The 23,398-nt window shown below is 39.4% G+C and overlaps 1 protein-coding gene across 1 annotated transcript in view; it reads right to left on the minus strand.

Moving 5' to 3' along the window:
* The window catches only part of LOC109927180 (short transient receptor potential channel 5-like), an 82,362-nt gene that overhangs the window by 13,364 nt on the left and 45,600 nt on the right, over positions 1-23,398 (minus strand). Inside the window, exons 3-7 of the mRNA XM_020527114.2 lie at positions 20,998-21,519; positions 17,992-18,328; positions 14,798-14,937; positions 9,448-9,770; positions 3,384-3,579 (exon numbers count right to left, since the gene is read on the minus strand). Of these exons, the coding sequence (XP_020382703.2) occupies positions 3,384-3,579; positions 9,448-9,770; positions 14,798-14,937; positions 17,992-18,328; positions 20,998-21,519 (1,518 nt within the window). The remainder of the gene's footprint in view (positions 1-3,383; positions 3,580-9,447; positions 9,771-14,797; positions 14,938-17,991; positions 18,329-20,997; positions 21,520-23,398) is intronic.

Consider the following 23,398-nt stretch of genomic DNA (forward strand, 5'->3'; position numbering starts at 1 on the left):
GCTGTGTTCATCCAGCTCTACACCTTGTTACCCCTGTATCCTGTGCAGTTTAATTTCTTCTGACCAGCCTGCTTTGTGGGACTTTCTCAAACATCTCACTAAAATCCATGCAGACAACATCCACTGCCTTGCCTAACTATTCCTCTTTGTTACTTCCTCAAAAAAAGTTATGTTAGGAAGACAGGACCTTGCCTTAACAAAATCATGGTGATTTTCCTTCAGTAATCTGTGCCTTTCCAAGAAGTAGTCAATACTGTCTCATTATTGATTCTAGTAATTTGCCGACCACTGTAATCAGAGTGACCAGTCTTTAAATATTTGACCTATTACTTACACGTTGTGAATAATGGTACAATGTTCATGCACTTCACATTGGAAAATGATGCTCAGAACAATGAGTATTTGCTCCCTAGTTTCCTTTAATAGCCTCAGATACAATTCATCCAACCCTGGTGATTCATTCAGATTTAAGCAGGTCAATCCAACAAATACTTCTCTTTTCATTATTCTTATTTTATCTAATATTTCACATTCCTCCTCTTTAACTAAATTTGTGTTGTTTATTCATGGGATGTGGGCGGGCAGTTAAAAACCATCCACATTGCTGTGGGTCTGGAGTCACATGTAGGCCAGACCAGGTGAGGATGGCAGTTTCCTTCCCTAAGGGACGTTAGCGAACCAACTGGGGTTTTCCGACAATTGACAATAGCTTCATGATTTTAATTCTAAGACTCTTAATTCCACATTCTTTATTGAATTCAAATTCCATCATCTGCTGTGGCTTCATTTGACACTGGGTCCCTGGAACATTAGCTGAGTTTTTGATCTAGCGATAATACCATTAGGCAATTGCCTCCCCAAATGTCTGTATCATGGCAGTTTTGTGATGACAGAATAATCGAGACAAAACTCACATTAAAAGCCTTTCCCTATTTTTATACTCATGCATACATCATCATGTGCATCTCTAATACGTCCAACACTTTCCTCAGTCATTCTCTTGCTTTTCATGTACTGATAAAACCTATTTCCTTTATTTTACTGGCCAATATTTCTTCATATTGTCTTCTTTCCTAACTTCCTTCTTCACTCTCTACACTCCCCTCAGTTTCCTCAATTATTACTTCTTTTGAGATTGTCATGTGCTCTGTTTATCTGTTTGATCTTACCTTGTGTACTTACAGAGTCATGTAGCACGGAAACAGACCCTTCGGTCTAAACAGTCCATGCCGAACATAATCCCAAACTAACCTAATCCCACCTGCCTGCTGTGAGCCTGTATCCTTCCAAACATTTCCTATTCATGTATCTATCCAAGTGTCTTTTAAACATTGTAAATTATATCCACATCCGCCACTTCCTCAGGAAATTCATTCCACATGTGTAAAAAATTCGCCCCTCGTGTCTTTTATAAATCTCTCTCCTCTCACATTATAAACATTTTGCCTAGTCTCCCCATCCGAGGGAAAAGACAACTACCATTAACTCTATCTATACCTCTCGTTATTTTATAAACTTCCATCAGGTTGCCTCTCAACCTTCTATGCCCCATAGAAAAAGATCCAGACTATGTAGCCTTTCTTTATAATTCAAAACTTCCATTCCTGGCAACATCTTTGTAAATCTCTTCTGAGTCCTCTCCAGCTTGATAATATCCTTCCTATAACTGGATGACCAGAACTGGATACAGTATTACAGAAGTGGCCTCGCCAATGTCCTGTACAACCTCAAAATGACTTCCTAACTCCTATACTCAAAGGACTGAGCAATGAAGACAAGTGTGCCAAATGCCTTTGTAACCACCCTGTCTATATGTGACGCAACTTCAAAGAATTATGTACCTGCACCCCAGGTCCCTCTGTTCTACAACACTACCCAAGGCCCTACCATCAATTGTATAAGCCCTACCCTTGTTTGTTGTATCAAAATGAAATACCTTGCATTTATCCAGATTGAGCACCATCTGCCATTTTTCAGCCCATTGACCCATTTGATCAAGATCCCCTTTTAATCTTAGAAAACTTTCTTCACTGTCTACTGTGCCATCAATTTTGGTGTCATCAGCAAATATACTAACCATGCCTTCTATATTCTCATCCAAATCATTTATATAAATGACAAACAAGTGAGGACCCAGAACTGATCCCTGTGGAACACTGCTGGTCACAGGCCTCCAGTCTGAAAAGCAACCCTCTACCATTACTTTCTGTCTCCTGTCGTTAAACTAATTATATATCCAATTGGCAAGCTCACCCTGAATCCCATGTGACCTAACTTTACTACAGTCTACCATGCAGAACCTTGTCAAAGGCTTTACTAAAATCCATAATAAACAAATGCTACTGCTCTGCCATCATCAATCTTTCTTGTAACTTCCTCGAAAAACTCAATCAAGTTTGTGAGACATGAGGTTCCTTGCACAAACCATCCTGACTATCCCTAATCAATTTTTGCCTCTCTAAATGTCCATAAATCCTATCTTTTGTAATCACCTCCCACAGCTGAAGTCAGACTCACAGATCTATTGTTGCCTGGTTTCTCCTTACAACCTTTCTTAAACGAAATACTTCTGGACAACCAGGGTCTCAAGATTTGGCAGTACCACCCTTTTTCTTTGTCCTGACATGTCTACTTCTGCTCATAGAATCTTGCATTTGAATGCCTCCCACTGACTTGGTACTCAACTTTCAAGTAGCTGTAACCAGCCCACTTTTTGTCAGATCACCTCTCAACTTTGTGAAGTTTACCTTCTCCAAACTTGTTCTACCATTGTCCCTTTCTATAATACCCCTCAGGTTCCCATAGGAGTGGAAAGCCGTGGCAATTTTCCCTGCCCCAAGGATGGACTACTGGCATTTTAGCATCTTTGCCAATGAGCTCTTCATTGAGTTCAGCTGTTTCACCCTTCATATATCAGGAATATTTTCATTTTAAATGATAGAATTCATTAAGTTACTTAAGATTTATTTTAGTCCCCTAAGGCCAGTTTTAAATTAGGCACTACAATATGTGACCTAATTTAACTCCCTCTTCACATTTTATCTCAACTTGTCTGACCTTCATTCAGCAACATTACCTCAAAGAGCTTAACAAATTGAGAAGTCACAATATACAAGAATTGTAAAAATTACTTGATACTTTGTCTGCTGGGCAACATTCATCCTTTAATCTTTACCACTGAAACAAATTAAATGTTTGTTTATGTCTTTGATCTTTGAGACAACTGGTCTGCAAATTATCTGCAATGTCAGTTCATGAGGATGTTAAATAAATGCATTTTTCTCTCTCACACTTGGTGGCACAGAATATCAGTGAGGTCATCTTTCTTCTGTAACTCTTTTGGCTAATTATAACATTATAAAGAACCATTATAGTTGACTTACTGCAATCAGCTGGTACGAGTTATTCATCATGGCAATCAGCATGTTGAGCAAGACAACCAAGGAGATGACATTGTAGGTTCCAAACATGGTGGCTCCAATATATTCTGTGAACTCATGCCGAGCTTTCACATTAGTGACGTACAAATTCAACAGACCAAATACTGACCAGAATAAGGATTGTAGTGTCTCAAATAATCTGCATAAGAGTCAGAAATGTGACAATGTTATAATTTTTCACAGTATGTGGAGAAATGGCAGCATCCGTTGAATCGAAGAATAAATTCCTGGTAAGTGGTCTAATGCATAACATTCAGAAATGACTACTCATCTGTGATACACTACCCATATCAGAAATGCAAAACATTTTACAAATTTGACTGTTATTGTTGGAAAACCATGTTTAAGGCACACTGCTTGGTTAGATCACCAAACGGGGTGACATGGTGGCTCAGTGGTTAGCATTGCTGCCGCACAGCACCAGGGACCCGGGTTTGATTCCAGCCTTGGGTGACTGTCTGTGTGGAGTTCGCACATTCTCCCTGTGTGCTTGGGTTTCCTCCGGGTGCTCTGGTTTCCTCCCACAGTCCAAAGATGTGCAGGCTAGGTGGATTGGCCTTGCTAAATTGCCCATAGTGTTCAGGGATGTGTAGATTAGGTGGGATATAAGGGTCTGGGTGGGACGCTGTGAGTGTTGGTGTGGATTTGTTGGGCTGAAGGGCCTGTTTACACACTGCAGGGATTCTATGCTTCTTGATTCTATGATTAACCTTCATCGCACAGATGAACTGTGCTAGATACTAACACTGGGTGGAAAACTGTGGAAATAGATTTACCACTTACATGAATGCAATTAAAGATTCCATTTTCAATTGAATAATATAGAAAGTTAATACAAAATCTAAAAAAAGTAACATTTTTTCAGTGAGATCAGCAGAAAACCAGAGTTGTATGGTCTTCATATGAAATACTTGAGAAATCAAGTCTTTCCTGAGGACTACTGCAACTCTCTATGACTCTATCAATTAAGACGGTCGTCGGACTATTTGTAAAAACCTGTTACAAAGCTGCGTTATATTCTGCATGGTGCATGTTGACTTATGTGCGTAACTTTGACATTGTCCAGATAAAAGTGCTGCAGTTTATTCAAGAGTTCTGCTCTGGTCTACAATCAGAAAAATCTCTAGGCCTAAAATTACGTCATTAAAACCTTCAACTGACATCAACTGGTATAGTGATAAATAAAAAACACAAAATGAAAGGGCTTGTTTGGTGCAGAGGTTGTGTCCCTCCCTATGGACCATGAGGCCTGTGTTGAATTCCTACCTGCTCCAGCATAATAACATCTCTGAGCAGGTTGATAAGCAATATAGGTTAAATTTTAAAAATTACAGAAGGAGTTAAAGGTTTTTGTCCAGCGACATTGAAGGAACAGCAATATATTTCCAAGTCAAGATGGTCAGTGGTTTGGAGGCAAGCTTATAGATTGTGGCAAAGCTATGATTCTGCTATCTTTATCTTATGTCAATCCAAGAAATTCCTTATTATTAATACTGGGATTAACCTTTTATTCTCGATATACTAGTTAGTCAATTTGAATTTAGCTATAATGGTAATATTTGAACTCAGTCTGCAAGGCCCCTGGATTACTAGTTCAGAAACATTACCACTCTGCTGTCATTCCCTTCATCAGAATTATGTGCAGTTTTTGTACCTTTTAACCAGCTGTCACTTTCTGAACAGGTTTTGATTTTAAGGGAAAATGTTCTTGAAAAAATGATCACCAAAATCACAAAAAAGCTCTAAAAACTAATCAAACTCACTCAGTTCAGCAACAATATGTTTCCTCATTTTCAGCAAGTTCAGTTCTTCTCCATCAGTTAAAAATGTCAGCCTGGTAAAAGTCTCTGAAACTTGCTCTCAAGTAGATCATTATTGCGGAAACACTTTTAAAAAGGTGACTTATTCTTGATCCCATTCATCAGCTCTGATTCTGCCAACTTACAGTTTCAAATTTTAGCTATGAATTGTTAATTATTGTGTAATCATGTAAGAAAATTTCAGAGGCAGTAAAATTTCCTCCAACTGAATGTTCACTTAGTGAACAAGCCTAGACAGCTGAATCCTAATAATCACACAGCTGCTTTGTCAAAAACAACATTCTGCTTGAACCAAGAATTTCTATCAACTACAATGAATAATTTGCAAATCTGTCATCCACATCTAAATTTATATTCAAAAATTCAACCTATACACAACAGAAAACACTGACCAAAATCTGTATTTTTTTAGTCATTTAAGTTTCTCATTAGACTACAGTTGTGGTCCCAGTAAAATTTCACAGTGGGTTAACTGATTATAATTATGTTTCTTATTGTATTCTATAAATTCCGACATGACAACTTTATGCATCTGGATCCATAGCAGCAGAAAATGAAAACCCTTATCATTCCAGTTAAGTACTGTTATAATACATTTAGCTTTTCAGTCTTTTTACTGCTGTGTTAATTATTCACTTCAACATGCCCAGATTGTGATTGTTTATTTTTACACTGTAGCTGAAGCAGAAGCTTTAACCCTAGTGGTAGATGGGAACTGACAAAAATACCATCACAGCATTGTTGCAGGAGAAGCATTTAGATGTTTTCCCTGAAATAGATCAAAAAATGAGCAGATTTCTGAGATCAATATATCCCCATGTTTTTACATACTCTTCAAAACAATATAGAAACAAATATCTAAGGTAAATATTTCAATACTTATTTTTAATGGTCTAGATTTTCCATTGGGATCTTTGATCAGGCTTTGGCCAAGTAATACACAGTTGGTACCTGCCTAAACGTTAGTACGTGGAACTCAGCTCCTTTTGAAGTATCAGTTTGTTTCAATAGGATAAAATAAAGAACTGCAGATGCTGGAGATCTGAAACAAACATAAACAGAAATTGCTGGAGAAACTCAGCAGGTCTGGCAGCATCTATGGATGCTTTCTCTCTACTGATGCTGTCAGACCTGCTGAGTTTCTCTGGCAATTTCTGTTTTTGTTTATTTCAATATGACCAAGTTTTGGGACTTCTCTAGACTGGGGCAGTGGACCCGGAAGGAATCTCGTGTAACTAATCAAATTTGAGGCTGACCTAAAGATTTACTTTCCTTTGTCGAATTGTTAAATTCTCGCAATTTTGAAACACAACATATGGATTAAGTAAAAACCGAAAGAACTGCGGATGCTGTAAATCAGGAACAAAAACAAATTGGCTGGAAAAGCTCAGCAGGTCTGGCAGCATCTGTGAAGGAAGAAACAGAGTTAACGTTTCAGGTCTTGTGACCCTTCCTCAGATTAAGTAGTAGTGTGCCACCATAAAATGACTTTCAGTGATTCAGCAAGTTTATCCAGTGGTCAGCTATGCAGTACAGATCAGAAATATCTATGGTATTTCTCTGTCTAAGTCTGTTAAACTGAACCAGATGGTGGTAGAAATTACAATGTTCTTGGATAGGGGAGTAAAATTGCTCAGTGACAAGCCTTGTTAGAATATATAAGAGATTTGATAGTGCAATCAGATGTGTCCAATTTAAAAACAGGGTGACCAACACACTATCTCCAGGCTCAGTGAGTAAAATGGCTGCTATTAATAGAGCAGCTAGCTCCGTGAAACCAAAACTCAGCGAGTATGACAAGCTTTAAAGAAGGAAGTGAGACAATCAGATGAGAAAAAGTGACCTTCCAGATATGTCTCTGACTCTCATTCCTCATTTTTGAATTAAAAGTCTTTTGTCTTCTGTCAAGTCTTTTAACCTCAAAATATGACCACAGCAAGTGTCACACCTCAAAGTTGTACTAATCCCTGAGTAGCTCACGCATTCACTTGCCTGTTGATAGTCGTAAAACTAAGTACTAATTGGGAATAAATTGAAAATATCAAAAATATCAAAGAAGAATGTGCAGCCATTTCAAAATCAATTAAAAGAATCACTCAGTTCTCAAAACCTTGAGACTTGAATGTAGCATACCAGTTAAATAATTATCTCACAATGTATTCATACACCATTTTCTTCTTCACATGAATGTATCAATCACAAATATAAGTTATAGCATAACACAGTGCGCAGCACAGTGGTCCAGTGGTTAGCACTGCTGCCTCACAAGGCCAGGGACCCTCGGGCGATTGTCTGTGTGGAGTTTGCACATTCTCCCGGTGTCTGCGTGGGTTTCCTCCAGGAGCTCCAGTTTCCTCCCACAGTCCAATGATGTGCAGGTTAGGTGGATTGGCCATGCTAAATTGCCCGTAGTGTCCAGGGGTGTGTAAGTTAGGTGGGAAATGCTAGGTTACAGGGAAAGGGTAGGGGAATAGGTCTGGGGGGGATGCTCTTCAGAGGGGCGGTGTGGACTTGGTGGGCTGAATGACTTGTTTCCATGCCGTAGGGATTCTATGAAAAGAAAACGATCTGAAAAAGATCTTCCCATGACATTGGTCATTACATTTCAGATTTCCCTCATTTATGCCTGTCAGTACTGTCTGCAATCTTAAGGATTTCATTTGGTACTGTTCTTGTCCCTTGTGTACTGAGGATTCCATCTGTGTGGGAAAATTCTGTACAGTGAGAGTAACGGCTTTCAACATTATCCTGCAACACTCAATGCATCACAACAACTTATACTACATTAAACGCAGGTATGAAAGGAATGGGGAATTACAGTTCCTGGAGGCCAGTTGTGTGTGAGTTTGAGAGATACCACTGGAATTGTAACTTCTTCCCTGTTTTCAGGTTTGTATGAATCTTCCATCAAAGTTATAGCAGTAACTCCCACAGTAATCCACTCTTTAGTGCACAGCATACTAGGATTCAGAATTCAGAAAAAGAAATCAAAAGTTAAAAAGTAAGTGCAACATTTTACTCAAATTTGTCCATTAAATAAAATGGTGAAGTATTGGTATCATTTATAATGATACATTTTTTCTAGCATGGGAAATGAAGGCTTTACAAGACAATGTGATGTTGATTCAGGACATTGTGACTAGAGTCCCATCAATCATCAAGGACCAAGCCATTAGGAATGACCTTGTTTTGAAGTATGGGTCACTGGAAACTCATCATGGCAGAAATTTCCTTGGGCTATAGTTCACTAATGACTGTTTCAATAAGAGCCTCAAATCTACTGTGAGACATAATGAAGAGAAAAAAGCCACCTTTACAATCATATAAACATGGAAAAATTGGGAGATTTTTTCTGGAGGATCTGCAATATTGCACTAGCAATTCTAAGGCTGAAACTACTAATCTGGTGATGTGAGTTCTCATTCCATTCTTGCAGAGTGTGAATTGAATTTAATTAATTCAATCTGGAATAAAATGTTATTAGAAATGTTATTAGAAATACCACAAAGGTATTGACTCAGAGGATCAATGGACTGGTGTCCTTTTTTGGGAAAGAAACCTGTTGTCCTTGATTGGTCTAGCCTATGTGTGAGTAGGGCTGACCCTTAACTGCCCTCTGAAATGGTTTAGCAAATCCTAAGGCAGCTCACCACTACATCTCCAAGATAATTATGGATGGACTATAAATGCTGGACTTGCCAGCAAGCCCCAATCTAGTGAATGATTATAAAAAAAACACAAATGACCTTGGGTAGAGCATTGAACAAAGATATTATAATGCAAATAATTGGATGAGGTTGCTGCCATTTTACTGTAAGCATGTCTTTGTTTGCAAGCTGTTTAGTAAGCAAAGTTATAGGTATAAATGTTTTTTGTTTTTTCATTTGGTATTAGCCCCGTAATATATTTCTTCTTCAGTTAATGTTTTATAGTATAAGGTGAACTGCACCAATTTGGGTTGCAATAAGATCCATGCTAACCATCAAATAAAACATTTAAGTTGCAAATGACCAGTGAGCAGTGCTACAAGAGATTTCTTAGTTCAAGCAAAGATGTTCCAAAGGCTATGTCACCTGGATGGACAGTAAAACATCGATATAAAAATACCATTAGACTACTTAGAAATAGTTTAAAGATTATTCAGTGTTTTAACTTTGCTGATTATAATATTTAATAAGTGGACTTACGTTGAAAATGCATTGTTTTGCTTTTCACACCGTATTCCCTTGCAATGATTGGGCTCTTCAGAAGCGCTGGTCTCATAGTAAAAGTACAGCTGATTCAATCCATTTGCAAATGCAAGCAACACCAAGCAATAAATGAAGAGGAACTTGAGAATATCAAGGAGCATGCGGCCCAGTGAAATTTGTAGTGGTCCCAGGTGAGAGTTTGCAGTGAAAAGCGAGATCAGACGAAGGGAGCTGAAGATATTGGCTATTGCAAACAGAGCTTCTGCAATCAACGTTGGGTGCCACATCTCCCATTCTTCACGAGGGCGTGAGCCATTGTACTTTAAAACAAAGCAAAAGGTTAAGACTGGAAAATCGAATTGAACGGATGGACATAGTGTTTGACAAACAATAAGCTGTTTCTAATTCTAAAGATTAGAAATCCCCGAGGTTTTAGAAAGTGCAGTCATCTCACACCTTTGTCCTACCCAGAGATGAAGGTCGTGTCTCATTCCTTTGGAGTTTATCATCAACTTGTAACAACTTTAGAAGCCAGCTATTAAATCCAGAAATAGTTAAACACCCTCATGGCCAGTATGTTTTGGCTCTGAAAAAATCTTATTCCTAGGTTCTTGGGAATTTCATCCATGAAACATAAGCCTTCTCTCTATGCAATTGTAGTTTTGCTCACCATGTTCTCCCACCAGAATCCCCTTATTTTGCAATCCAGCATGTGTGTACTCCAGCCTAGAGGATGAGACTGTCCCAGTCATGAACCAGTTAAAATCTGCAATTGCTGACCTTCATCAGGAAAATAATTCACAAGGAAATGCTAGTTTTATTAACTTTATATTCCAAGATCAACTTCTGCATTTCTACTACCAACTGCCTCACATAGTTGCCCTAAAACCCACTGACAGAAGATCAAGTACCAGCTAAAGCTGGATCGAGATCCTTTACACCCATTGACAAGCTCCTCCAATGAAATCATCAAACTGCTTCTAAATCAGGAGTTATATGACCCAAGCCTGCTAAACCCTTGCTGTTCTTCTGACTAACATAGGTAAAAAAAAAACAAAGTTATATTTTAAAAAACCCAGAGAAAGTGTAAAAAAAACCCACCGATGTGGAATAGGGGAAAGAAGCCTGCTCTCGGGTCTTTAGCAAATTACTAATATTATCCTTGCAAGAGAATCTTACTGCAAAGTTCAGTTGTGTAGTGTCCTATTTTCAGAGATCGGGGCAATTTTGGTACCAAAATATTACCAGCCTAGATGATTGGACTTGTTGGGCGTATTTGATGCTGTTTTTAAGGTTAATGATCTGGCTGTTGGAATATATACTTCAGAAGAATGCTGAGCTGTCAGGTTGTGATGTCAATCAGCATGCAGCACTGATTTCACATCCACACTGTCATTTTCAACGTCAACACTCCAGCAGATGCCATCTGGTTAATGGAGGCACGTCAGCAGTAACAGCCACACATGTGCTAATGTCAATACTGGTGCCCTGAGCCATCCAGACTTCCAAGATCTACCCATCTGGAACTGACATCCCCACAACACCACCTACCTCACTTTGAGGGTGCCTGTTCATTGAGGTGCCCACTTCTTGGTACTACAGCCTTGGCAATGGACACAGTCAGAACGGGTGAGGTGTTGAGCTACCAGCCCTCTGATTGTGCCAGCAGCTTCTGCACAAGGACTGTATTTCTTACTTGGACTGTGCAATAGTGGCAACCACTTCACTGGTCACTGGCAAGGTCTGCTCCTATAGAATCCCACAAGCAGCCAAAACAGGTTCACATCCCACTTTCAGCTCTGACAGTGGGACTTCTATGCACTGCACAAAATTCAGCCATTATTTTCTTAAATTCACAATTTAACTCCGTGGAAAATGTTATCTTCTTTACTGACCTGAGTGCGATTTATAGTGTGAAATTTTGACTGAAACTGCTTAAATATAGATGCATTCTGTACACATTCCCATGTATTCTGAGTAGAAATGCTTTTAGTCAGCAGAACAATTTGCCATCTGGATAGATAAGCGGCAATCTACTGAATACATTTTCACCTTGCCATTGCAGATTTTTAACCTCACCATTGCAAAGGCAGGACTGCAACTCCTGTGGGAATCATTCAGTCTTTCTTGTGAGGACATGGATTCAGGTGCGATGGGACACTGTAGCACTTTGCTACAGAATGGCAGCAGTAGTCCTCCTCCTGCAATTTGCCAGCACTGAATTTCTTAAGGTGCAGTCCTGCTATATAGAAACTAGTCACTTTTAAAATAGAAACTGGTGGCAGATTAACCCAAGCTGTTCTTGAAGGATGTCCTTCCTGCCCACGGTAACTCATAGGTGGGAACAAGAGCAAGAAAAGAAAGCCATAACTTATTTCAAAATCTAAGCAAGTGGAAATGAAAATGCATTGAAATTGGTCGAACAAAGCTAATTACAAAACTCTGCTAAGTAACAGTAACGTGAAGGGAAATACCACACTTACAGGTAACAAATGTAAAGGGTCTCAGAAGGAAAAACCAGTTAAACTGGCAAATGAGGCATACTGGTCTTAGATACTTCAAAATGGAGCTCCAGCAAAAGTAGTATATCCATTTCCCTGGTATTACTTTTTATTTAAAAGCTGTTTTTTTCCCTCTGGGATGAGGGCAAATAATCCTGGTCATGTAGCTCAAATGTGACCAGAACGAAGGCCTGCTGAGGGCTGGGTAACAAGACTGGGGCCTGGGAAGCCTAAAGAGTGACAAATCCCCAGGTCCTGATGGTTTCCACCCAAAGGTGTTAAAGAAAGTAGGGGAGTACATTGTAGACACCCTGACTATAATCTTTCAGCATTCCCTAGATACTGGATTCGTCTCTGGATTGGAAAATTGCCACATGTCACTCCACTTTTTAAGAAGGGTGGAAGAAGAACACCAAGGAATTATAGACCAGTTTACAGAACATCAGTGCTTGGGGAAATTGTTGGACTCTTAATTTGAGGATGCGTTAACTGAGCACCTCAAAAATTCTCAGTTAATCAGGGAGAGTTAACTTGAATTCATGACAGGAAGGTCATGCCTGAAAAACCTCACCAATTGTTTTTGAAGACATAACTAAGGTAGTTGACAGGGGAATGTCTATAGATGTTGTTTATATGGACTTCCAGAAGGCATTTGACAAGGTAGGAACCCATCGAATTGAGGACAAATTACTGATATGGCTGGACAGAGCAGGTAATGGAAAGTAGGGATAATGGGTACACACTCAAATTGGCAAGATGTGACCAGTGGTGTCCCACGAGGATCTGTGTTAGGGTCACTATTATTAATAACATGGATAATGGCATAAAAAGTTATATATCCAAATTTACTGATGAAGAAAAGACAGGCGACATTGTAGACAGATTAGACGATAGCATAAAGTTACAAAGTGATATTGATAGACTAGGTGAATGGGCAAAACCAAGGCAGATGGAGTTCAATATAAACAAGTGTGAGGTTATACATTTTGGACCGAGAAAGGATAGATCAGGTACTTTCTAGATAATATGGAATTAAATACCGTGGATGTATTGGGAGTTTGGGGTACATAGATCCTTAAAATGTCACAAAAAGGTGCAGAAAATAATTAAGAAAGCTAATGGAATGCTGGCCTTTATATTCTAAAGGACTGGAGTACAAGGGTGTAGAGGTTATGTTACACTTCTACAAAACCCTGGTTAGACTGCACTTGGAGTTCTGTGAATAGATCTAGGCACCACACCTCAGTAAGGATATATCAGACATGGATGGAGTACAAGAATGACACTTAGACTTCAGGGGTCAAGTTATGTATGAGGAGAAATTTTACAAGTTAGGTCTGTTTCCCCTAGAACTTAGAAGTTTAAGGAATTATCTGATCAAAATTTTCAAGATATTAGCAGAAAAAGACAGGTTAGATAAAGATATTTCCATGGTTGGGGATTTTAGAACTAGGGGAGGTCTGAGAATTAGGGCCAGACTGTTCAGGACAGATCTTAGGAAGCACTTCTACACACAAAGGATGGGGAAGGGTTTGGAACTGTCTCCACAAATCCTAGATCAGTTGTTAACTTTAAATCTGAGGTAGGTAAAGTTTTGTTGAGCAAAGATATTGGCCAAAGGCAGGTATATGGAGTTAGGTCACATATCAGCCAAGATCTTACTGAATGGTGAAATAGGCTCCAGAAGCTGAATGGCCTATTCCTGTTCCTGTGGGAAACAAACCTAGGAGGCTACGGTGGTCGTAGGAGGGATGAATGTGAGGTTGCAAATGTGGAAAAGAGGAGCTGCAAAGGAGACAAGGGGCTGGAAAAGGGGGAGACTATCTGCAAGAAAACTGAGAATTTGAAAAGTGTTAAAGGGGTCTGAGAGGGAGAAGGGAGCCGCAAAGAGGATAAAACAGTTTTAAACTTTTCAATAAAGGAATACTCATCTAACTTGGATCAGGAAAATGTTGGCAATAAATTTCTTGCAAACTAATGTGTAGTCTCTATATTAAAGTTGCAGGAGTTCAGGAGGTGCTATATGGGAAAAATGCAATAGATGTGATTGTAATGAACATTGTGTCAATTGTATCATTTAGCATTGAAAAGTTTTATTTTATGAAGGTTTGTATTTATGTGTTTCACATCTCAAACCATCTTATATGCTGTGAATTACTTGAGGTACAATGGATGTGTTAGCAACAATATGCAATGGCCTAGTTGTAACTTCACCAGTCCTTGGAAAGCATGTATTTGGTGATGGTTTTTTGTGTGTAGAAGTGCATCAGTCATATTTGAAAAATAATGCAGTTTTCTTCCTGGTGTCTTGTGTCAAATTTAAACTCTGTGGTTTCTAGGAAAATAGATTTTCCTATTGTTTTGTGTTTAATGGAGCAGTGATGATTGTTGGGGATATTGGTAAATTCTTCTGGTTGTACTTCTGTATGAGTCCAAACCCTTTATATCAACACAATTACAAAAGGTATTGTTACTATGTGTCAGAACTACCTAACAGAGGAGTTAGGCAGATTGAAAACCACAAAGTAGCTCAAAAAATCAAAACATAGACAAGAAATCACAATAGGGGTCTTCAAATAAAAAAAGAGCTCTGCACTATCACTCGCTCAAATTTCTGTATATGACTCAAGATACTTTCCTCTTTAAGTGGATACAGTTTATAACCCTGATTGAATGGCAGAGCAGACTCGATGGGCTGAATGGCCTAATTTCTGCTCCTATGTCTTATGGTCTTATGTTCTTATACTATTGTTTCAAAGATCAAATGCATGTAGTACCAAAAATTATTATAGCTATTATTACAGTTTACTTGGATTCCTTCAACAAAACATGTACTGACTACTCACCTTCACATAGGCAACAATCTTCAGTGTGATAGTGGCCAAGTACAAGGAATTCATTGCAAAGTCCATCAGGTTCCACCAGTCGTGTACATATTCGGTAAACCCACCATCCCACATTTCTTTGATTTCAGCCCATATAAAGCCTGGAAAAAGAGATTTTCTTTATCTACGTGCCTGGCACCTTCTTCAGATCAACTTTCTGCTTCATTTCAGATTATTGTCTCCAGTTTTAATTCCTTACAGAATTTACAAACTGTTCTGTGGTTTATATTTAAAATTTTATTTCATTCTGTTCAATCAATAAGACTGTAAGCTGAAAATAGTCAGTCATTAGTGTATTTTGAAAAAGCACTTCAAATCTAACCATATGATAAGGGACCATCATTTAGGCCACTTATTTTGGTATTCATTAATCACAAAGCATAACTTTAAAATTTGTTGAAGATACCAAGAGTTAGAAGAGTAGGGAACAGTGAGAAGGATACTTCAACTAGCATGAAGAAGAAATAGAAAGATGCAGTGCTAAATTAATATGTAAAATGAAGCATTTTAAAAGGGAGGATGAGGGGAGACAGTCCAAACGTTATGGTATAACTAAAAGGGGTGCAGGACCAAGAAAGCCTGAAGATTCACATACACAAATCTTTGAAGATGGTAAGACAAGTTGATGACCTTGTTAAAACGTATAGGGGATCCTGAGCTTTATAAGTAGAGGGCTTATCACAAAAACAAGGAAGTTTTGCTAAACCTTTCTAATTCACTGGTTAGGTCTCAGCTGGAGTATTGTGCTCAATATACTAGAATGGTACAGGAAATGAAGAACTTCAGAGAAACTGGAGAATTGGGAATTGTTTTCCTTAGTGGATAAATGATTAGCTTAATGGCAGGAGACAGAGAGTAATGGGGGAGGGTTACTTTTCAGACTGGAGGACTGTCACCAGCAGTGTTCCACAGGGATTGGTTCTGGGTCCTCATTTGTTTGTTATTTATATAAATGATTTGGATGAGAATACAGAAGGTGTGGTTTGTAAGTTTGCAGACGACACCAAAATTGGTGGCACAGTAGACACTGAAGAAGGTTTTCTAAGATTACAAAGAGATCTCGATCAAATGGGTCAATGGGCTGAAAAATGGCAGATGGAGTTCAATTTGGATAAATGCGAGGTATTGCATTTCAGTACAACAAACAAGGATAGGGGTTATGCAATTAATGGTAGGGCCTTGGGTAGTGTCGTGGAACACAGACCTACGGTTCAGATACATAATGCTTTAAAATTTGCGTCACATATAGACAGGGTAGTTAAAAAGGCATTTGGCATGCTTGCGTTCATTGCTCAGTCCTTTGAGTGCAGGAGTTGAGGTTGTACAGGACATTGGTGAGGCCTCTTCTGGAATACTGTGTCCAGTTCTGGTCACCCAGTTATAGGAATGATATCATTAAGTTGGAGACGGTTCAGAATATTGCCAGATATGGAAGGTTTAAGTTATAAAGAAAGGCTGGAGGCTGGGACATTTTTCACTGGAGCATAGGAGGTTGAGAAGTGACTTTATAGAAGTTTACAAAATAATGAAAGGTATAGAAAGAGTTAATCAAGGTTATCTTTTTCCTAGGATGGGGGATTTCAAGACGAGGGAACACATTTGTAAGGTGAGAGGAGGGGGAAATTTTTTACACAAAGGGTGGTTTGTGTGTGGAACCAACTTCCTGAGGAAGTGGTGGATGTGGGTACAATTACAACATTTAAAAGACATTTGGATGGATACATGAATAGGAAAGGTTTGGAGGGATATGGGCCAGGAGCAGGCAGGTGGGACTACTTTACTTTGGGATTATGGTCAGCATGGACTGGTTGGACCAAAGGGTCTGTTTCTGTGCTGTATGACTCTATAATTTTGACTCTAGAGCAGGGACTATTAAAGAGATATTTAATGGAGATTTTAAACCTAATTTAAAAGGGTTTGATACTGCAGATAGAAATAAACTATTCCCACGGTTGGAGGGTCAATGACCAGACGACACAAATTTAAGATTCTGAAGAAAGGTCACTGGACTTCAGATGTTACCTCTGCTTTCTCTCCACAGGAGCTGCCAGACCTGCTTAGTTTCTCCAGCAATTTTCTGTTTTTGTTACAGATTTAAGATATCTGACAAAAGAACATGAAGGTGGAGATGGGAAGAATTCTCTCCACAAATCAAATTGTAGGGATATTTTATTGTTAAATTTATGGTGAAGCTAATGGTATGCACTATTATTTATGTAGAAATGGTACAACACCTTCAGGTGAGAAACAGATGAATCCCTCAATAATGTCAATTATACTTGTCCAAAAATATGCCACTCCACCAATGGCTGTGAAAAATATAGCATTTCACTCTCAGCATTAATGAATGCAGAACATCATTCAGGTACTTTATTTACACAGTGGATGCAAGATACATTCACCACAGAAAGTGAAGTCTTATTATTTCAAGCATAAGCTCAATATGATAATTTTCAAAGATCAGTTCATTGACACTAAAAGTGATCTATCAAAAATGTGGAGTCTCATATATGATGAGACATATATATATATATATCACATGCATCCTTCATGTGTTAATTGTTTACAAAGATCCAAGAAAAGATGTAATCCTTAAAGCTTTTTTTAATTTTTTGTGTCTTTTTGTCATTTTTCTTTCTGTTTTAGTCCAATCTTTCTTTTCCTCTTTCTTTGCTTGATTTGACTAGAATCCACTCACTGTTATTTCAAACTCCTCAATCCTTCTACTGTTTATTTCTCAATCCTCAGTCTGTCTGTTTCATAAGATAGCCAGTTGATTACACAGTTCATTCAGGCCTAGATGCTGTTTTTCTCACTATCAGCTTGCACTTTCAAACTTAGTGGGTAAGCGCAAGACCAATTAATGGCAGATGTGTTTATGGACCTTACAAAATGTGTAATGCTATTGTCTGGAGTCCATGACTTGAAAGGGCAGTGGAAGCAAATTCAACAATAACAATCAAAAGGGGATTAGATCCAATATTAAGAAGGAAAAACTTGCTGAACTGGGGACAGATCAGGATTATGCAACTTGTTGGCTTAACTCTCAAAGAGATAGCATATGTACAATGGAACAAAGTGCTGTAAGATTCTATGGCATCAAACAATGTATTAACTTACTCTAAATGAAGAAGAGTGTACGGAAAAATTTTTACCTAATACCCATGGTAATATCATCCACTCGACAATAGTTGGTGGTGGCCCTTGCATGTGAAGGTCTGTCTTGACAATGTGCTGAGATGCCAACAACAACAGGAAAAGGAATGTCAGGTAGGAGCCTGTGTGGCAGATAAACTTAATGAAAGGGTTCCTGATGAACAGCCCCAGTCTGCTCTTTGGCGCCACCAGATAAACCACAGAAAGTATCGGAAATAGAAAGCCAATTGTAATGCAGGTTAGAAGTTTGACTGCCCAGTGTCGGCGGCGCCAGCCTGGGAATCCATCATACCACAACGTCGCGAGTAACTGCTGGCAGTTAGGCTGAGCAACAAACTGTGAAAGAAGCAAGAATAAGTAAAAGTTACTAAAATCAGTATCTAGAATCAGAACAATTTTCTTTTTTCCTTTTGTGATTGAACAACTCGCAATTTAATGTATTTTTCTCCTTCTCCCTTTCTGTGCCTAGTATCATTTGGGAACTGGAAATCTGCTGGTAGGGAGCCTGCAAGAGTATATCGAGTTACTTTGTTCATGCAGAAAAGCAGCTGGTTTTGCTCACTGCTTCACTATGCCGTGCAGCTGAGATCAGTCATTTGGCTTTTAATGGACTCATTGGCATGATGCTGACTTTATCATCTCACATCATTGCGTGTTAATGTTCCAGTTTACAGCATTTCCAATTAATTGTGCCATCACACTATTATAATCTATCAGTTTCTACTCAATCCAAGCAAACTCCACCATACTGTAGTGGCTAATCCAAAAGCAGGGCAGTTAGTTGTCATGTTAAAAGCAGACCTGTGCAGTAGCAGTTGGTGAGATCATTAATGCTGGTTCCTCAAAGGAACACAGAGTCCTTCTGGAGATACACAGACTTAGGAATTTTGCATTCATACTTTGGCAGCTTCTGTAAGGCAGGTAGTTGGGTTTTCACCTGGTGACTCACACTTTGCTTCACACATTACCTGGACACAAAAGTACAACAGTGGGCAAACCACATTAGAGGGCAGTGCCCTCTTCAAATTTTTCTCAGCTGGTCAAAGATGCTGGGGACTTTTATTGAAGAGGTGAATCATTGAGTGGCAGCAGATGATGTGTAGTACCCTGACAGGCCTTCAAAGTGGAATGTACACAATTGTAGAAGGTTGGAGTTCACTGCAAACAGGAGAATAGTGGTGTGACAGGCCACTGCGATGATGCATTCCTCCATGGATCCATGGATCCAAATGTTAAATGGAATAAAATGCATCAGTCGCACTCCAAACTGAATGATTAATATATAAAATCCCAAAGTGGGTTATCAACAGGAAGCCTAACACATTGCAGTTGAATGTGGAAGTCAATGTTTGGATCCCCTTCGATTTGGATAAAATCACAATACAAACTGAGATTGACAATGCTTTGCGAATAGCAAATGACTGAAATGCAAATGAGTAGCTTCAGCGTGGTGGAGCACCATGCATCAGGATTCTCCATAACGTTTAGAAATAATAGCTGAAGATATAAAATAAAGTGAGAAGTCATATTCCCTGGTATATCTGAGTTGATTTTTCAGTGTTTGACAGAATCCAATATATCTTCACAATCTACTCACCATTTAATGCTCCACATTCAGAAGAGATATCGTTGCTACATGAAGTCTCAAATCAACTTCCTGGGATCAGCTGGTCATCCCTCATATTCAGGCCTGTGGTGATTTTGTTTGTGAGAATGACATTCTATGTGAATAAATGGCTATAGTCTTCCCTTGCCTGACTGGTTTTCTTCCTCTCTGACCTTTACTATCACCAGTCCTACATTATTCTATATCATTCTTGCTCTGAACCTCAGCTTTTTCCTTTGTCTTTCTTCTGCGTGTAATCTAGAAGTTTTAAATGGCAAGCTTGGCAGCCCCAATCCATTTTCATTTGATTCATCTCGTCTTTCACCCAACCCTTGCTGAACACTGATGGTATCCTGAAGAAATGGGCTGACGCCTCTAATCAAAATATCTACAATACTAAAAACTCCATGTACACATCAGCCACAATTACCTATTATGATGTTCTATGTTTACAGTTGTGTAGAAATTGGTAAGTTAATTTGACATATTTGTAACTATACTCACTTGCCAATGCCATCACTAGTGGAAGGTTGTAATTGCCCAAGACTGGCAAGCTCAATGCCTGTGCCAGGTTTTATTTAAGTACTGCAGCCAAACAGTTGTCTATTTTACTGCCTGGCTGGGAAGAAAGGGAGATTGGAGAACCTGATGTGATCTCAGGAAAGGGCCGCTCCTGGCCAAAAACAGGCCAAGGTTTTTTGAGTAGGTCCAGGAGAAGTACATCTGCTTCCAAAAGGGTGTTAAAAGATTTTCTGGACAGTTTGCTACATTGGTTAGGCAAGTCAACACTTTTATAAATAAGAGTATTCAAGATGCATGCATCACTCGTTCTAAACTGAAATTGATCATTGCGATCTTACAGCCATCACTAGACTCCAATTTGTATCTATTAATGGTTTTATCACTATTTGAGGTTGTCCCCACATTTACAGACCATTCTGAAAAATGTATACAATGCCAATGCTAGTAGATGTATCCCTCCCTCCCACCACCACTGTTGGCTACTGGATATTCAGATGAGAAGCAGGCAACAAAACGTGCCCTCTTGACTCTTAAATGGACTCTGAAAGCTGTCTACAAGCCCTGATTCAATTATTTTCAACCCTCTAACCCCTCTTTACCTTTGGTATTCACTTGTGGACCACAATATTATGGGTGATTAGTTAGTATATTCATACAGAAGGCCAAGTAGGATATGGAATTCCCTGCACCACTTAGCAGCAACATTTGAAATCCTGTGCTGCTCTATACTCTGTCAGATTATTTCCAATGAATAGATGTTGATGAATTAAAGCCTAAGCAAGGAACAAATCATATGATGACTTAAAATGGTGCTTCTGACAGGAGCTGATTAACTTAAATTTACATCCATGTAGACATGACTGTTTGTTAGTCCTACCTCTTTCTGATGGTACTTGATGGCTACCTTCAGTTTTGCTAGGTCATGGCATTTCTGGGGAACTAACTCATCACTCTGGTCATCTCTGTGGTTCAATATGATCTCCAGCTCTCTGGAACTTCGAGCTTGATCCAACAGATCTTTGGCAAAGAGTTTGCACTGCTGTGACAGCTCTTCATATTCAGCTTTAAACTCATTCTCCACTTTGCTGAGTTCTTTCAGTTCCCACCCTAGCTGAAAAGCTGTGAGGATCGGATCTTCACTTGACAAGGCTATTAACGAAGGGCTGGCAAGAGCACGGTATATATTCAGGCGTGACCTTGAGTGACGGAGACTGTCAACTTCTGAACTAGAAACACACTCCACACAGTTGCACCGGACTTGGTGAGGTCGAGGAATGGAGACTCCTCCATGTACCAACAGTTTAATAATCTCGTAGTTATTGGTATGTGCAGCAAGCATTATGGGCGTAATATCTGGAGTGAATTCCGAAAACTGGGCATCCATCAGTAAAGGAGGGACCTGCCAAGCAGAAACAACATAATAATCAATACCTATTTTCTCAGTGTATCAAAGCAAATCAAAAGCAGATTACACAGTGTGAAATACTGTGGTCAACAACACCAGAATGGGATTGATTTGGGCTTTGGAAGGAGTACTTGGTTCCAGCAGTGATGTTTAGAGCATTCATTCAAAGGGTAGACGTTCTGAGGCCACAGAGACGCAATTATTCCTGTGGGTCCAGAGGAATACCTGTGCTCTTCATGAGTAAACAAAATGAATTGAACATCTATCTTCAAAAGGCCTTCTCCCTTCTACTGCCCAGTTTATCTGAAACAGAATCATAGAATCCCTACAGTGTGGAAAGAGGCCATTCAGCCCATCGAGTCCACATGCACCCTCTGAACAGCATCCCACCCAGACCCACCCCACACCATCCCCATAACCCTGGATTTCCCATGGCTAATCCACCTAGCTTGCACATCCCTGAACACCCTGGGCAATTTAGCATTTCCAATCCACCTAACCTGCACATTTTAGGACTGTGGGAGGAAACCTGAGCACACAGGAGAAACCCACACAGACGTGGGCAGAATGTGCAAACTCCACACAGTCACCCGAAGCTGGAATTGAGCCTGGGTTCCAGGTGCTGTGAGGGAGCAGTGCTAACTACTGAGCCGTTGCGCTGTGATCATCTGAACCTGTTTGTGGAAAAGTAGAATACAAAAGAAGGAAGGTCATATTAAAATTTGCATAAATCCTTTGTTAGCTCTGATTAAGAGTATTGTGTGCCATTCTGGTATCTACATTTCAAACAAATAGTTATGACATGCTGCAGAAAATGTAGAAAAGATTTACAAGTTATTTGGGAAAGGGGGATATAACTGTCAGAAAGAGCAGACTGGAAATCTCGCTCTGGTAATTAAAAGATTCAAAGGAGAATTAAAAGAAGCTCATCATCTGAAATATGAACAGGTTGGATATTTGACAGTAAGTGTGTTTTAAAATGGACCTAAGTACATTGTTGGTGCATAGGACTGTGAATTACCGGCTACATCTCCAGGCAGCTAATGTCCTGTTTACTCAAAATCCACATGAATACAACAACTTGGAATGCATTTTCTTCAAATGTTTGTATCAGAATCTTTCTTTTACTAAACAATAACACTTTTTATTGATTTATCCTGTTCTTGATAAATTAGCAAGCTAAAACTTTTGATTTGAACAGATATATATTCTAAGGTGATTACTTGTTTATGCAGGATTTATTAAGATCATCATCTAAAGTCAACTAAATGCAGTCTTACAAAAATTCACGCTGAACATGTAATCTCTTGTACTCTTTCACTGGTCACAATCTTGTGCATATGCCCCGTGTCTTAGGCCTTGCTCTTTTAATGGAAGGCTTTTACGATTACTGCAGCTGCAAATGACATAACTGTAGCAATAGTATACTGTACGTATTGCTGTGTTCATTCAGCTCTACACCTTCCCAAAACCAGCCCAGCTTGTCCCCGCCTCCATAACCATTCCTCCCACCTCAAGCCCCACCCCCATCTCCTACTCACTAGCCTCATCCCGCCTCCTTGACCTGTCCGTCCTTCCTGGACTGACCTGTCCCCTGCCTAACTCCCCACCTATACTCACCTTTACTGGCTCCAACCCCACCTCTTTGACCTGTCTGTCTCCTCTCCACCTATCTTCTCCTTTATCCATCTTCTATCCGCCTCGCCCTCTCTCCCTATTTATTTCAGAACCCCCTTCCCCTCCCCCATTTCTGAAGAAGGGTCTAGGCCTGAAACGTCAGCCTTCCTGCTCCTCTGATGCTGCTTGGCCTGCTGTGTTCATCCAGCTCTACACCTTGTTATCTCTGTAGTATCTTTGCCTTATTTCAATATAC

Source organism: Rhincodon typus, chromosome 14, assembly GCF_021869965.1.
Source record: "Rhincodon typus isolate 14 chromosome 14, sRhiTyp1.1, whole genome shotgun sequence".
Lineage (NCBI taxonomy): Eukaryota > Metazoa > Chordata > Chondrichthyes > Orectolobiformes > Rhincodontidae > Rhincodon > Rhincodon typus.